General features: G+C 39.2%; 1 protein-coding gene across 2 annotated transcripts; it reads left to right on the top strand.

Annotated features, from left to right (window-relative positions):
• Positions 1-3,194: 3,194 nt before the first annotated feature.
• On the top strand, positions 3,195-13,722 carry tmc7 (transmembrane channel like 7). Of its 2 annotated transcripts, none has more exons than XM_077604912.1 (16): positions 3,195-3,557; positions 4,570-4,834; positions 4,891-5,052; positions 7,221-7,376; positions 7,483-7,568; positions 7,646-7,791; positions 7,865-8,012; positions 8,136-8,318; positions 8,396-8,541; positions 9,687-9,801; positions 9,879-9,976; positions 10,113-10,296; positions 10,385-10,515; positions 11,390-11,545; positions 11,642-11,720; positions 13,055-13,722. In XM_077604912.1, exons 1-16 carry the CDS (start codon positions 3,546-3,548, stop codon positions 13,247-13,249), a joined length of 2,262 nt encoding a protein of 753 aa, XP_077461038.1. In that variant the 5' UTR covers positions 3,195-3,545; the 3' UTR covers positions 13,250-13,722. The 2 variants fall into 2 exon arrangements, with proteins under 2 accessions (XP_077461038.1, XP_077461039.1); XM_077604913.1 differs by having other exon boundaries at positions 3,196-3,557; positions 4,904-5,052.
• Positions 13,723-14,163: the final 441 nt, after the last annotated feature.

The raw sequence follows: 14,163 nt of genomic DNA, 5'->3' as shown, positions 1-14,163 counted from the left end.
TGCCCAGGTCAATATAGACCTGGGCAAATTTTAAACTTCTTGAGCACATCTAGTTACTGTACATACAAACTCACTCGTAAATACTACATTTTCCCGTCACAACATAAAAGAGTGTTGCTATAGTAAAGCTACTAAGAAAAATTCACATAGTTCTCCTTTGTTCCATGGAATGTTGCAATCACAATCTGTAATGATTCCTATTTTATGGTAACACACACCTATCAATTTCCAAGGTCTCGCTGTCATGGTAGGCAGGGTTGAGAAGTCCTCCGTTGCTATAACTTGACATCAGAGTCTTCTGATTGTTGAGCCTTTCACTCAATGATATAATGTGCTAAACTGTGTCCAGGGCCTACAAAAAAAACCATGTAAATCAAAAGCTTTGTCCTCCCGAGGTTGTTACTTATGTAGCCAAGCCAGAGATGGTCACATTTTGAGAGGGAAGCTTGTAATTTAAACTGCCTGCCTCTTGACCATCTGCTAATCATTAATTTATAAACTACATTCACAACCAGGATATGGTGGCACCGTAGTGTTCCGTAGGAGATCATCAGGGATATTGGTGGAAATTACCTAATTTATGAATTAGGAATGTGTATTTTTTTGCATTAATTAATGTCACATAATAGATATAGGCAGAATAATTACTTGCACCTTCATTAAATTGCAGAAATGACAGTATGAAAACCAGTGTCATCTTACATAAAACGACAAAATAAGTCAAGGATTCATGTGGATATATCAGTTTTGTTTAAATGAAAAAGGCCCAGGTTCAAACTGAGTAACTCAATACGTATGTGAGTAAATCAGCATTTTTGGAGTATTGACACTTTATGAAGTAATTATTTTTGCTTGTGTTGCACTGTTAAGTTTTTCTCATGTAAAATAGGTATTTTGTTGACAAGGTGGTGAAACACTTCCAGCATGTAGCAATTAATAAAATTACTAATTTGTAATTACTTTAATTAATCACTTTACTAATTCCATCATTATTCTATCCATAGAGTATGATAATTTAACAAGGTCCCATTATTGAAGCTTTAAAAAATACTACAAAACAATTTTAGCTTTAAAAAGGCTGGGCTACAAATAGTATTGATTTACTGATAGTTCAAAGAGATACATACATTGCAGAAAAAAATATAAAACTGGATTACCTGGTTAGTATGAGGAAATGGAAACAAATCCACTGAATGTGAAGCCTTATTTATGAAATACATAAAACAAATAAAAACATCTAGATGTCCATATAAATCAAACTGAATGGCAGAAGAAACTTGTGTCCAATACAAATCCTTACAAAAACCAAGTTGTCTGGCAACCAGGAAGTGAGTGCCGACACAAAGGTAAAAGTCCACTTCTTCCAAATAGACCAGAAGAGTTTCAGGAAAACAATGCCCATTTTGAACAATTGTTGCATTTGAAAGGCATAATTCATTCATTCATTTTACTGACTGCTTATCCTCACAAAGCACACGGGGGTGCTGGAGCCCATGCCAGCCAACTATGGGCACCAGGTGGTGGCCAACCAATCGCATGGTACAATGATACAGACAACCTGTAATTTATTTAACATCCTTATTAGATCCTGCAGTATAGGCAGGCATCTAGTAAGTCTGCAGATCTGTCACCAAACACCATTCACACTCACACGTGTACAAACAACCACCTCATATCCGTAGTACTATAAAAATATCATAATAGGGTTGGACATCATGGTCATATCACATAATGTTATAAAGTGGCAACAGCTGTAATTTTTCAGGACCAGGTTTGGTGAGACATGTATGCTCTCTTTCCACCATATGTAGATTACTTTTTGTGAGGTGTGAAACAAACGTACACCCTTTTAATAGCGTTTACCACATATGGCAATGAGGAGAATAAGGATCAAAATTGCTCATATTTTTTTTAAACCCTTATAGGGTAAGGGAATTTTTATACTAATTACAACAAAACAAAAGACAACAAAAACTAAATTAAACAAAAACTAAATTAAACAAAAACAAAACATAATCCTATATCCATGGAGATGCCAGGAGTTAATTGCAATTACATATATATTATTTTTGTATTATAATAAAGAGTTAATGATTTCTTATAATGTTGTTTTTAATGGCGTCCCAGTTGACAAGTGGTTAGCGTGTCGGCCTCACAATTCTGGAGTCGAGCGTTCGAGCCCAGACGGGTCCTCAATATGTGGAATTTGCATGTTCGGCCTTGAGCAGATTTTTCTCCGGGTATTCTGGTTTCTTCCCACATCCCAAAAACATGTTCAGTAGGCCGGTTGAACACTTTAAATTGCCCCTGGGTGTTGGTGTGAGCGTGAATGGTTGCCCGTCTGCTTGCGTCGTGCGTTTGGCTTGTCACCAATTCAGGGTGTCCCCTGCCTGGTGCCCATCATTACCTGGGATAAGCTCCAGCACCCCCCCCCCCCGATCCTTGTTAGGAAAATGAATGTTTTTTAATGAATAAATAAAATCATAAATTAATAAATCGTGAATTAAAAACGGCCCAGGACACGAGTAGTTAGCGCGTCCTCCCAGCTCTGGGGTCCTGGGTTCAAATCCAGGTCGGTCCATCCGTGTGAAGTTTGCACATTCTCCCCGGGCCTGCGTGGGTTTCCTACGGGTACTCCGGTTTCCTCCCACATTCCCAAAACATGCATGCTAGGCTAAATTGCCTCTAGGTTTGGGTGTGAGTGTGCATGGTTATCCGTCTCCTTGTGCCCTGCAATCGGCTGGCCACATATTCAAGGTGTCTCCCGCCTCTGGCCCGAAGTCAGCTGGGATAGGCTTCAGCACCCCCCGCGACCCTAGTGAGGATAAAGCGGTTCAGAAAATGAGATGAGATGAGACTTAAAAACCAAAATGAATAAAACGAGAAATACTCTCTGGCTAAGACCTCCAAATACCACTTTTAATTTTTAATTGTCATAGTTTTTTTTAAATCACCGCGATATATACGTCCAAATCTGGACAGCATCACTGGCTGTGAATGTTCATCTTTCAGTGCCATTGACGGTGCTAGACGCTGAATCCATTTGAAATGGGATCGCTTCAAAATGGGCATCTGCTGCCGTCAATGGCAGCAAAGGTTCACAGGGAGATGGGTAGTCTATTATAAAGAGTAAATCAGGAATAATAAACAGGTATTAGTAGTCACAATCCGACAGTTCCCAGGTTTCCAGCCACTGAATTGTGGGAAATCTTGCGAAATTGTGTCACCGTGTTTTGGGATTCTTCCAGCTCCCAGGAACGGCATTATGGTGTTTTTAGGTTGTTTTTAATCAATTTGCTGGATGAACAAATAGAAAATAAAATTGCAATGCATAAAGAAAATACTGGATGGAATACAGTAGCTACATTAAAAGAACACTCTGTGGGTGTGTGACGGGGAGTTTGCAGGAAGTTGACGATGTCCCTGGAAATAATGTTTTGTCTGACAACCGAAGAGGCAACTACTAGCTTTTGAAGCTGGTTTTACAGTTAATATTGTTTCCATTATAATAATTTGACTCCACTAGAAAAGGAAAGACGCCATGGATGTTGATTCAGGTAAGCAATTTAGCGTGATTTTTGTGTCTGTACCTGTCGCCATCGTCACTCCTGTTAACTTCTATGCTAACCAGCTAATGCACATCGCGTTTGAAGGATTATTTATACCTTTAAAAATTCATTCATGTTTTAGGACTACATGCACGCACTTTTTCCTGATTAGATGCACTTAGTTTATTGTTCGATTTTGTTATGTCATCGTTATACAAAAGCAAACAAAACAGTGGGCGTCGTTTTCGCTATTTAGTGTATTTGCTTCTACGGGAATGTGAATAAGGCATTAGTAAAGTAATTAAATTAGTTCCAACAATTGCTATAAAGAAACGTCTACATTTCCTAGTAATATAAAATACCATTTAATTTATTTATTTTCATTTATTGTACTTAAAGTAGGTGTATCAAGTGTAACTTCATCACGGAAACAATAGTCAATAAACCGAAACTAAACGAAATATCTTTGTAAGCAGTCAATATCGGTAGATTTAATGTTGAATCCCATAAATCTACAGTTTTGACTTTTGATTTAGTAGATTACAGTTAAGCGCTTAATTACATCACATTTATACATAGCCTATAGAATGTGTACATTGACAACAATTAGGATTTTATAATCAGATTTTTTTCCATAGACATTCCTACTTGAATAACTTCATTCATTTTCCGAACTGCTGAGCACAAGGAGACTGACAACCATTCACATTCACACTCATACCTAGGGGCAATTTAGCGTGTTCAACGGCCTACAATGCATGTTTTGGGGATGTTGGAGGATACCAGAGTACCTGGAGAAAACCCACACAAGTCTGGGGTGACCATACAAACTCCATAGAATGACCTGGGATCAAACCCTCGACCCCAGAACTGTGTCTGCCAACACCAACCACTCCTCGCACCAGACCAACACACTTACCACTCATCCACCAGGCCAACCAGAAAGCAGAACTGTTTTATTCTGATAAACAATAATGTTTTCAGCACATTATTTACCATCCTTAATTTTGACCTTTTGCAGTGTTCCACACTGATCTCAGTGGAAAAGTCACCACTAGCCTCTTACTCGACCAGCTTCCCAGTTATCAGTCGCTGCTCTACCGCAGGAAGCCATCGAATACCGGCGCAAAGCGAAGGACCAGCTCACGAGGTCGTATTGGCTCCTCCGGCAGTTGGAAATGGACTCTTAGTACTGTTAATCGACATGATGAGAAGCAGAAGAACCAAGTGGAGCAGAGACCGATTAAAGAGTTACCAAAGACAATGGCTGAGAAACGCAGAGACAAGTAATAACTTTTAATACTCACTCATTTGGTTATAAACATAAATCAACACTGTTTAGCCATTTTGTTTAGAGCACTACGCCTAGAAAAAGATGCTGAACTCAGCAGCTGGAGACAGTGGAGGCAAGGCACCCACAGATACCTCCGTAGACTGCAAGATGTTGTCCACGTGTGGATAACTGCCCTGCAGCTCTGGAGGGCTGATATCCACCTGATAGAGGGTGAGGGAGGTGTTACAATTTCATATCAAAAGTAGATTTTTTTTAAACAATAAAAAAAACTAACTTCAATGGAAATTTGTAGTGTACGAAGTTCCAAGGCTATCTATGGATTGCATATTATTTTTATTGATGTATTTGCTACTACCACTCTATTATATTTTAAAAGTTTAAAAAATAAATAAAAGCCACAGTGTGAGCTTTTTAACAGTACAATCATACCTCTACTTACGAATGCCCATAGGTACAAAATTTTCAGGTTCCAATTTTTTTTCTATGCAAATGAGTGACTTGCAATACGAAAAAGATCCAAGTTACGAAATCCCCCAAAAAGTAAATGCATTTCCTTATTTTATTTTGAATATATTGTCGCGGATGCATTGATTCTCACTTTAGAACATCGCTACCCTCTACTGGGCTCTCATTTCATCACTCATTCTCATATACAGTGGTACCTCGTCATACGACCGCTCGTCATACAATATTCTCGTCTTACGACGGAAATTTCGATCGAATAATTCGCCCGTGATGTGATCAAAATTTCGTGATGCGACTAAGCCAGGTGGCCATGGCACTGTCTTTTTTGCATCTCTTTTGTGTATAACAATATCTACGAGCACCGAATGAGTTATTCAGACCAGGAAACGCACAACGCGCATGCGCGGGAAAAAGAGGGCTTTCTGGGTAATGAAGTATACTCATGCACACAATGCCGACAGGCAATGGCACTCTTTCTCAGAATAAAACTTTACCCACAATCAATACGTGGGTAAGCTCAGCGGCTGCATTTCCTGTTATTATAATCTAATACGAGGAGTATTATATTACTTCTCGTTCGCTGCTCATAAGAACATCAGGGGCACTGGCTCGCAACTCCCCGCAATAGCATCCCCGGTAGCAACTCTATCATAGGCGCCGTTCAAAGCGGTTGCGACCACAGATGCTACAAGCTAAAAGAGAGCCGCGAGCTAGCGCCCTCGATGCTCGCATGAGCAGCGGAGCGATTGCTGATAAAAGACTGCTTCTCGTTGGCAAGTGGTCGTGCGTTATCCGATTGTGAGGACATTTGTGTGCATCATTTTCGGAATATTTTGAAGGGAATAGTAGAACAGCAAATAGCCCATCAATAGCGAACGTGAGGGTGGAGTGTTTGTTCCGTTTACGAGTGCGTGTCGTGGAAAAAAAACGAAGCCCCCCGCCCCTTTTGTGCGTCTCTCCCCTCGGCGAAATCCGCCCAATTTTAGTTAGATTAAACAATTTTATTACTATTAAACCACTAGTTATGTGTTACTATGTTAATAGATGGGGAATTAGAAGAAATAAAAAAAAATTCCCAATCCAATATCCTGTTTTTGGTGTTTTTTCAGAGGGTTGGAACGAATTGATTTGTTTTCCATTCATTTCAATGGGAAACGTCCGCTCGAGTTACGAGAACATCGTCATACGATCTCAGTCTCGGAACGGATTACGATCGTATGTCGAGGTACCACTGTAATGACAATATAAGCATTCAATTCAATTGGCTGTCTCACAACAACCACTATCCATGTTTCAAGATTCTCCTACGTACCTGTCCACCTCGACTAAATTGCAATTCCCCATATTAAGCGATTAAAAACCATACAAATGCAACGTGGCACATATTTTCGCACACACACACACACACCTAGGGCACAGGTAAAATGTAGTACAAAGTGGATGGCTTTTGGCCCTGGTAGAACGGGGCTGTTGCCCCCTCTGGCGGACAAACACGGGTATTACGTCTCCCATAATAACGGCCGTGGAGAGAACTATTGCAGTGGGGCAGGGCACTTTTTCATATGCTTTATTTATTTTAACACATTAATAAATCATTTCCGTATAATTGTCTCTAGTTTTTGTGTTTCCTCAAATCTTTCATACAAAATTGGGAGAGTTTGGCACATTTTAAAGGGTTTAGTTGGTAGCTTTGTGAGGACCGTGGAACAAATTATAATTTACATATAAAGTACAACTCTTATGAAATTTTCAAGTTACGAAAAAAGTTCTGGAACCAATTAATTTTGTAAGTAGAGGTACGACTGCATTAACAATATAATAGTTGCCGCTTTCAAAATGCTGTGTGGGACATTGTAATTGCCAATAACTACTGTTTAATTTGGTTGATTATTTTTCCTTGTCTTGTTTTCCAGGCATGTTTGGCACAGGCATTCTCTCCTATTTTTCTTTCCTGCGGTTCCTTGTCATACTCAACCTGATTATCTTCACTTTCATGTTCAGCTTCATCTTGTTGCCCATTATAATTGCCCCCCATGCCTCAGGGAACATCACCTACAACTTGAATGATGGTGAGATTAATATATTGGATCACTTTGACTCCCGTTGAATGAGTGTTTGTTTTGTTGAACGTTTGCCATAAGGTCTTCATTTTCATCTCATCTTGTTTGACAAAAGCTAGCAATTGCAGTATTTATCCAGGCAGTACTCGCAGGGGTCTCGTCATTTTTCATGAGCACATCACAGATCTACTGTCTGGTGGAGTGAGTATTTTTCACCTTGAGTAAACGCTAGTAATTGAATGAGAAGTTTTAAAGAAGAATATGTTCATTTATTCTAGGGCTTCCTTGAGGAGACCTATCTATTTTACGGCTACTACAAAGTGGACAAAATCCATTTCCCAAGGATCACCTATAGTCTGCCTCTAGCCTACCTATTGGTCACTGTAGCATACCTCTTATTCAGTCTCATCTGGATCGTTAAAAGGTGCTAAAAAGTTCTTTACATTTTATTTTAAAATGCTTAAAGTGTTGTTACTGTAGATGTACTATTTTTCCAGGTCTGCCACAGGTTTTAAACGTAGCCTGGTTCAGGATGAAGACCGGTTCCAGAGTTTTTGTAACAAGATCTTTGCTGGTTGGGACTTCTGTATCACCAATGAGAATGCAGGAAGACTCAAAAGCAGCAGTCTACTTTATGAATTAAGGGTAATTTGCTCATAGCCTTTCAGGTTTTGTTTAGTACTTAAAGCAGATTTTATTATCATAGACATTCTTTTTAAATTGCTCACAACCTGTTTTCCCTTTCTTTTTGTTTCTTTTTAACTACAGACAGATTTGGAGGAAGAAAGGATTAAACAAAAAATTGCAGATCGTACCCGCAAAGAGAAATGTCGCATTTATCTTTTACGCTTCATCCTCAACTTGTTTGTCATTGCTGTATTGGCTGGTTGCTTTTACAGCATTTACACTGCCACCATTTTTTCCCAGGAGGCGCAGATAACAAAAGTTAAGGTAAAGACAGGCACAGTAAATGGGAAAAATGTTCATGTGAATAAAGCCATCCTAATTGTTTTTTCTTTTATTTGTAGGTGAATTTCATTGTCGATCTCATTCTCGAGTATTTGCCATCAATTGTTATTACTCTGGCCAACTTCATCACACCCCTCCTCTTCTCGGTCATAATCAACTATGAGGACTATTCGCCTGCTTTTGAGATCCGTTTCACTCTCATGAGGTACATGGGACGTGTACTATACTTATGATAAAATGTCTCTTGCAATTTGAGTGAGGAGCCGCCTCGTGGTGTAGAGGTTCAGTTGCCTGACTTCTGTGCGTGGGCTCAATTCCCGCTGGTGGCTGAGAGTGCGCATGGTTGTTTGTCTCTGTGTGCCCTACGGCTGATTGGTGACCAGTCTAGGGTGTAGTCTGCCTTTTGCTCGAAGTCAGCTGGGTTAGGCTCCAGCAACCTCCGCAACCCTTCCGAGGGTGCGCGGTATGGAAAATGAATGAATGAATGAATTTGAGTGAGTGTAAGTGTCCTCAGTTCCATTGAAAGGTTTTATCTAAAGCTACTAGTTGTATTATTGTTTTTAATGACTATTCCAAATATGATACATATACAGAGCTGCCAACTTCTACTGAATTTCCAGAGTTTACCTGGACTAGCAACGTAAACTCTGGGACTCCTGACAACCTCCCTAAACTCCAGAAATCCCCAAAAATTGGTATTTAATTTTTTTAAAGCAACCATTTTGGAAAAGTACCAAATTTCCAATGTAAATGTCTCAAAATTCACATCATCGCTACTGCTTCTGCATCTTACTTCTTCCGAATTGGATTCAACTGCACTATAAACTGGAAGAATTCGGTAACCCAAGTGGATTGTGAATCATCCGAGTTACAAGTGGCAATTTGGATGAAACGTCACATAAGAAACCCAGACACTCGTAGAAGTGTATTGGTTCGTATTCGACTAAATATCCCATGTTGAAGCTGTCTCCAAAAGCACAACATGGAAGTGCGACTTCAGCGTGACACATGGTGGAATTACTGTCTGTAAAACGCAAGTAGAAAGACCAAAAAACACAAAGATAAACTTATTTTCAATTTTCTGTACTTGTTCAATAGTTTGCAAAAACACAATACAATTAATGTAAAAATGTGATAACGGTTTAATTTAAATTGTCCTACTTTTTTTTTTTTTTACATTTCATATCGATTTTGCGTAAATCACATTCACTCCGGAAATGGGACAAGGGTACTACTGAAATTGGGTCAATGGAGGTTGGCAGCTCTGCATATACTATTAATACAAATAGTGAAGTAGTTGAATGTGAAACAAAGCCATTGAATATTTTTTTTCTTTTTTAAAACACTCAGGTGTGTATTCATGCGACTGACTAGTATTGGAGTTTTGCTCTTCTCTCTCTGGTCACAAATCACGAAATGTGATGAAGAGCCATGTATATGCGGCTATAACCATTTGCTGTATTCAGTAAGTCACTTCATATGAAAATTGTAGCAAATGTGAGAAGGTTACAGGTGCTTTACATCTAATGTTGTGTCCTATAGTGTTGGGAGACACGAGTTGGCCAGGAAATGTACAAACTTACAATTTTTGACTTTATAATCATTGTGGCTGTGACCATCTTCGTGGAATTTCCCCGAAAGTAGGTTCAAATCAGAGTCAATGGCATTACCTTACTAGAGCATTTCATTTTATGTTAAACTAATTTTAGTCATATTTATACTCTCTTTCCACATTATGTGTTCTAACTTTTATGATGTCATGTACTCTCCGCTCAGGCTCATAGTAAAATACTGCGACTGTGGCCTTGTGAAGTGGTGGGGTCAACAAGAGTTTGCTATACCTCAGAATGTTCTTGAAATTGTCTATGGCCAGACTATTTGTTGGATCGGCACATTCTACTCTCCACTGCTGCCTGCCATTTGCACCATAAAGTACTTTTTTATCTTCTACATCAAAAAGGTGATTTATTCATAAACCAAACCAGAAGATCTTTATTACCCTTTATTGCAAGAAGTCTTAATTTCCGGTATATTTCCTTGTTTATCAGGTGTCATTGATGAAGAACTGTCGTCCAGCCACACGACCTTTCCGAGCTTCAAGTTCCAATTTTTTTTTTCTGGGCGTGCTGCTGATAGGCCTTAGTTTGGCCTTTGTGCCAGTTATTGTTAGTGTCGCACAGTAAGTAATCTTACATAACTATTTGATATCTGCACTCGTTAAAAAAAATATAGAAAAATTCTTTAATAAAATAATATAAAAACATACCGTTTTGGCCCGAATATAAGACGATCCTGTTATGTGTTGACCCCCAGTTTTTCAAGACTCAACTTTGATAAAAGACTTTTTGAACACCAAAATCAAACATTTAAATATTTAAACATTTAAACCATCAAAGTGTTCAGCCTGTGTTCAGCATTTGCTTTAAAGATATCTGGTGCTATCTAGCGGTGTGAATTGGTATAATGTCTGAACCCCAAATTCAAAACAATCGACACTTTTTCAGTCTTATTTCATTCATTCATTCATTCTTTCATTGTCTGAACCGCTTAATCCTCATTAAGGTCACATGGGGTGCTGGAGGCTATCCCAGCTGACTTCGGGCACGAGGCGGGGGACACCCTGAATTGGTGGTCAGCTAATCCCAGGGCAAGAGAAGGCAAACAATCATTCACGCTCACGCTCATAACTAGGGGCAAATTAGATTGTCCAGCACCCGACCATGCATTTTCTTGTAATGTCGGAGGAAGAGGAAACTGGATTACCCAGAGAAATCCCACGCAGGCCCGCATAGAATATGCAAACTCCACACAGGTTGACTGACATGGATTGGAACACAGGTACCCAGAACTGTGAGTCCGACGTGCTAACCACTCATCCCTGAGCCGCTTCTAGTCTTATTTCAATGCAAAAATCCCTGTCTTATATTCGGGCCAATGCGATAATATTTATTAAAAATATTTAATCAACATGTTTGTTATTGCGCAAATAAATCATCTTTGTCACATACATTTTGCAAACATTTTTATCCACTAAACCATTTTTCCATATGCAGGATCAACTCTTCCAAAGCCTGTGGTCCATTTGTGAATTACACTACCTCATGGGACGTGGTACCAACTGCCATCTCCCAGCTACCCAGTGGAGTCCAAACGCTTCTTTTCACTGTCTCATCTGAGGCCTTTGCTGTATCCTTCTTTGTTGTTACCTGGTATGTGAGACTTGGTAATGAATAATAACAAATTGTCCGAAGATGTATAAAATTGAAGACTGACTTTATGCGACCGTTTTATCTCCCCTGTTGCAGTTTGGCCATGTTTTATGTGATTGCGCTGGCTGGCGCACACAAGAGGGTTATTAACCAGCTTAGGGAGCAGCTAGCCATGGTGGGTATAATGAATCTTTTTAAAGGCTTTTAACCTGAGTGCAGTTATATCCTTGTAGGCCAGTTTTAGTGAGACTGACATGAATCTGAGAGATTCATTCAATAATACTATATATTATAAAGGTATGGGTCAAGCTTGTGTAGCATTGCATTATACTGTATATTGGATTGGATTGGATAACTTTATTCTGAAAACTGTTACAAAATAGCCACATACTATGATCATATACAGTGGTACCTCGAGATACGAGCTTAATTCGTTCCGGGACTGAGCTCGTATGTCGATATTCTCGTAACTCGAACGAACATTTCCATTTAAAATGAACTAAAAACAAATTATTTCGTTCCAACCCTCTGAAAAAACACCAAAAACAGGATATTGGATTGGAAAAAATGTTTTATTTGTTGTAGTTCGCCATCTATTAACAAAGTAATAAAGCATAATATTACTAAAATGTGTTTAATAGTACTAAAATTATACAGATTTCGAAGGGGGGAGAGAGAGGGGGGGGCTTTTTTCATGGCAATGCTGTTGTAACATAACATAAACAAATTTAAATGAACTTGGATTACGATGCAGACACACTCAAAAATAAGTTTAATCTAATCTTACACTAAACTTAATTCTAATTTTGTATTAAAGTTTGATACCTCTCTTCTCTCGGACGGGTTGGCTCTCTTTGCCCCGCCTCCACCCTGACTTTCGCTATCGATGGGCTGTTTGCTTTTGTATTCCCTTCAAAATATTCCGAAAATGATGCACACAAATGTCCTCACAATAGGATAACGCACGACCACTTGCCAACGAGAAGTAATATATACTCCTTGTATTAGCGATCGCTCCGCCATTCATGCTGAGTGACGGAAAAAAAAACACTGAAAAAATGCTACGCTCCGCCCAGTGCTCGTAGATATGTTATTTAGAAAGAGATGCGGCAAAAAAGTGCGCTAAAATCATAAACAGCCTCTCATGTCTTGGCCACCTGGATTTCTCGTATCTCGAAATTTTTCTCATTTCTTGAGATAATTATTTGCTTGAAATTTTACTAGTATCTCAAATTGCTCGAATGTCGGGATGCTCGTATGTCGAGGTACCACTGTAATACATAGGGTGTTTGCAATTTGGCCAACAACAACAGATATACTCAAGTAACATATACTGACTGGCCTGTCAAACATGGGTATCTAAATATCATCACCTAAAATTCAAAGGTATCAAGTAAGCTCTTATATTGTAATGGATAACTCTTTTAATTTATTATTTACAGGGTTTTAATTTACATTTATAACCAAGGCTTAACTGAAATACACTTTGTATGTCTAACTGTTTTTCAGGAGGGTCGAGACAAGCATTTCTTGATCCAGAAACTGTGCCAGGCCCAGAAGCTCAATGCTATCATGTCCCCTGTAGTGGAAAGTCAGCGGCGTTGCAGCAGAAGCAGCCCCAGTTATCACACCAGTTTTTCCAATAATTTTCCAGAAGGCCTGTTCCTGGCACACTCACCCCCGGACACTTCCACGCATGTGTGAAGCAACACTCAAGAGTTTGGAATTACACACCAATTCTACACTGGACAAGCAAGCCGTTAGATGGTATCAAACTACGTATCAGGTTTAACATACTATTTTCACATTGCATTATCTTTAACAAAATTGTTTGTTTTGATGCTTTTATATTTTTTTATTTACTATTACGTATATTTTCCTTCTGAGAAGGACTTGACTCCCAACACTAATTCTTTGTTATACTCTCAGTAGTACTACATTTTCTACTTTATATTACTGTTGAATACTGTTTTAATGACATTTGATATAGATAACATAATTTCTACTGTGGTTATGCAAAAAACAAAAGTAAACAATGAAAACAATGCTTTGGAGACTATAGGCTACTTTTGAGTATATATTTATTTTTCAATATTTGTTTCCATTGTTTGTTGTTAATGCTGTTTCTATATTCTGGGGTGTTGTGCTTGAAAAGGGAAAATAAACATTAAAATGTTCTTGTCAAGTCCTTTCCTCTATAATGGTGGTAGGGAACATATGGCTCAGCCATATGTGGCTCTTTTGATGACGTAAGGCTCTCCGCTAACTTGTAAGGTTCAATGTGAAAACCGCTGGTGAGAGCTGAGTCCCGAATGCACCAATAGGAGCATCACATCGGCACTATGGCGCTGACAATACCTCTAGCGTTGTGGCCTGGTGGTTAGCGCGTCGGCCTCGCGGTTGTGGGGTCTTGGGTTCACATCAGGGTTGGTCCTCCTGTGTGGAGTAGGTATGCGTGTGTGTGTGAATGGTTGTTCGTTTCCTCGTGCCCTGCCATTGGCTCCCGCCTCATGCCCGAAAGTCAGCTGGGATAGGCTCCAGCACCCCCAGCTACCCTTGTGAGGCTAAGCGGTTCAAACAATGAATGAATAGACTCTTCTGCATCCATACTTTCATTT

This window comes from Stigmatopora argus, chromosome 7, assembly GCF_051989625.1.
Source record: "Stigmatopora argus isolate UIUO_Sarg chromosome 7, RoL_Sarg_1.0, whole genome shotgun sequence".
NCBI lineage: Eukaryota > Metazoa > Chordata > Actinopteri > Syngnathiformes > Syngnathidae > Stigmatopora > Stigmatopora argus.
This window is presented reverse-complemented; position numbering and strand designations above follow the sequence as displayed.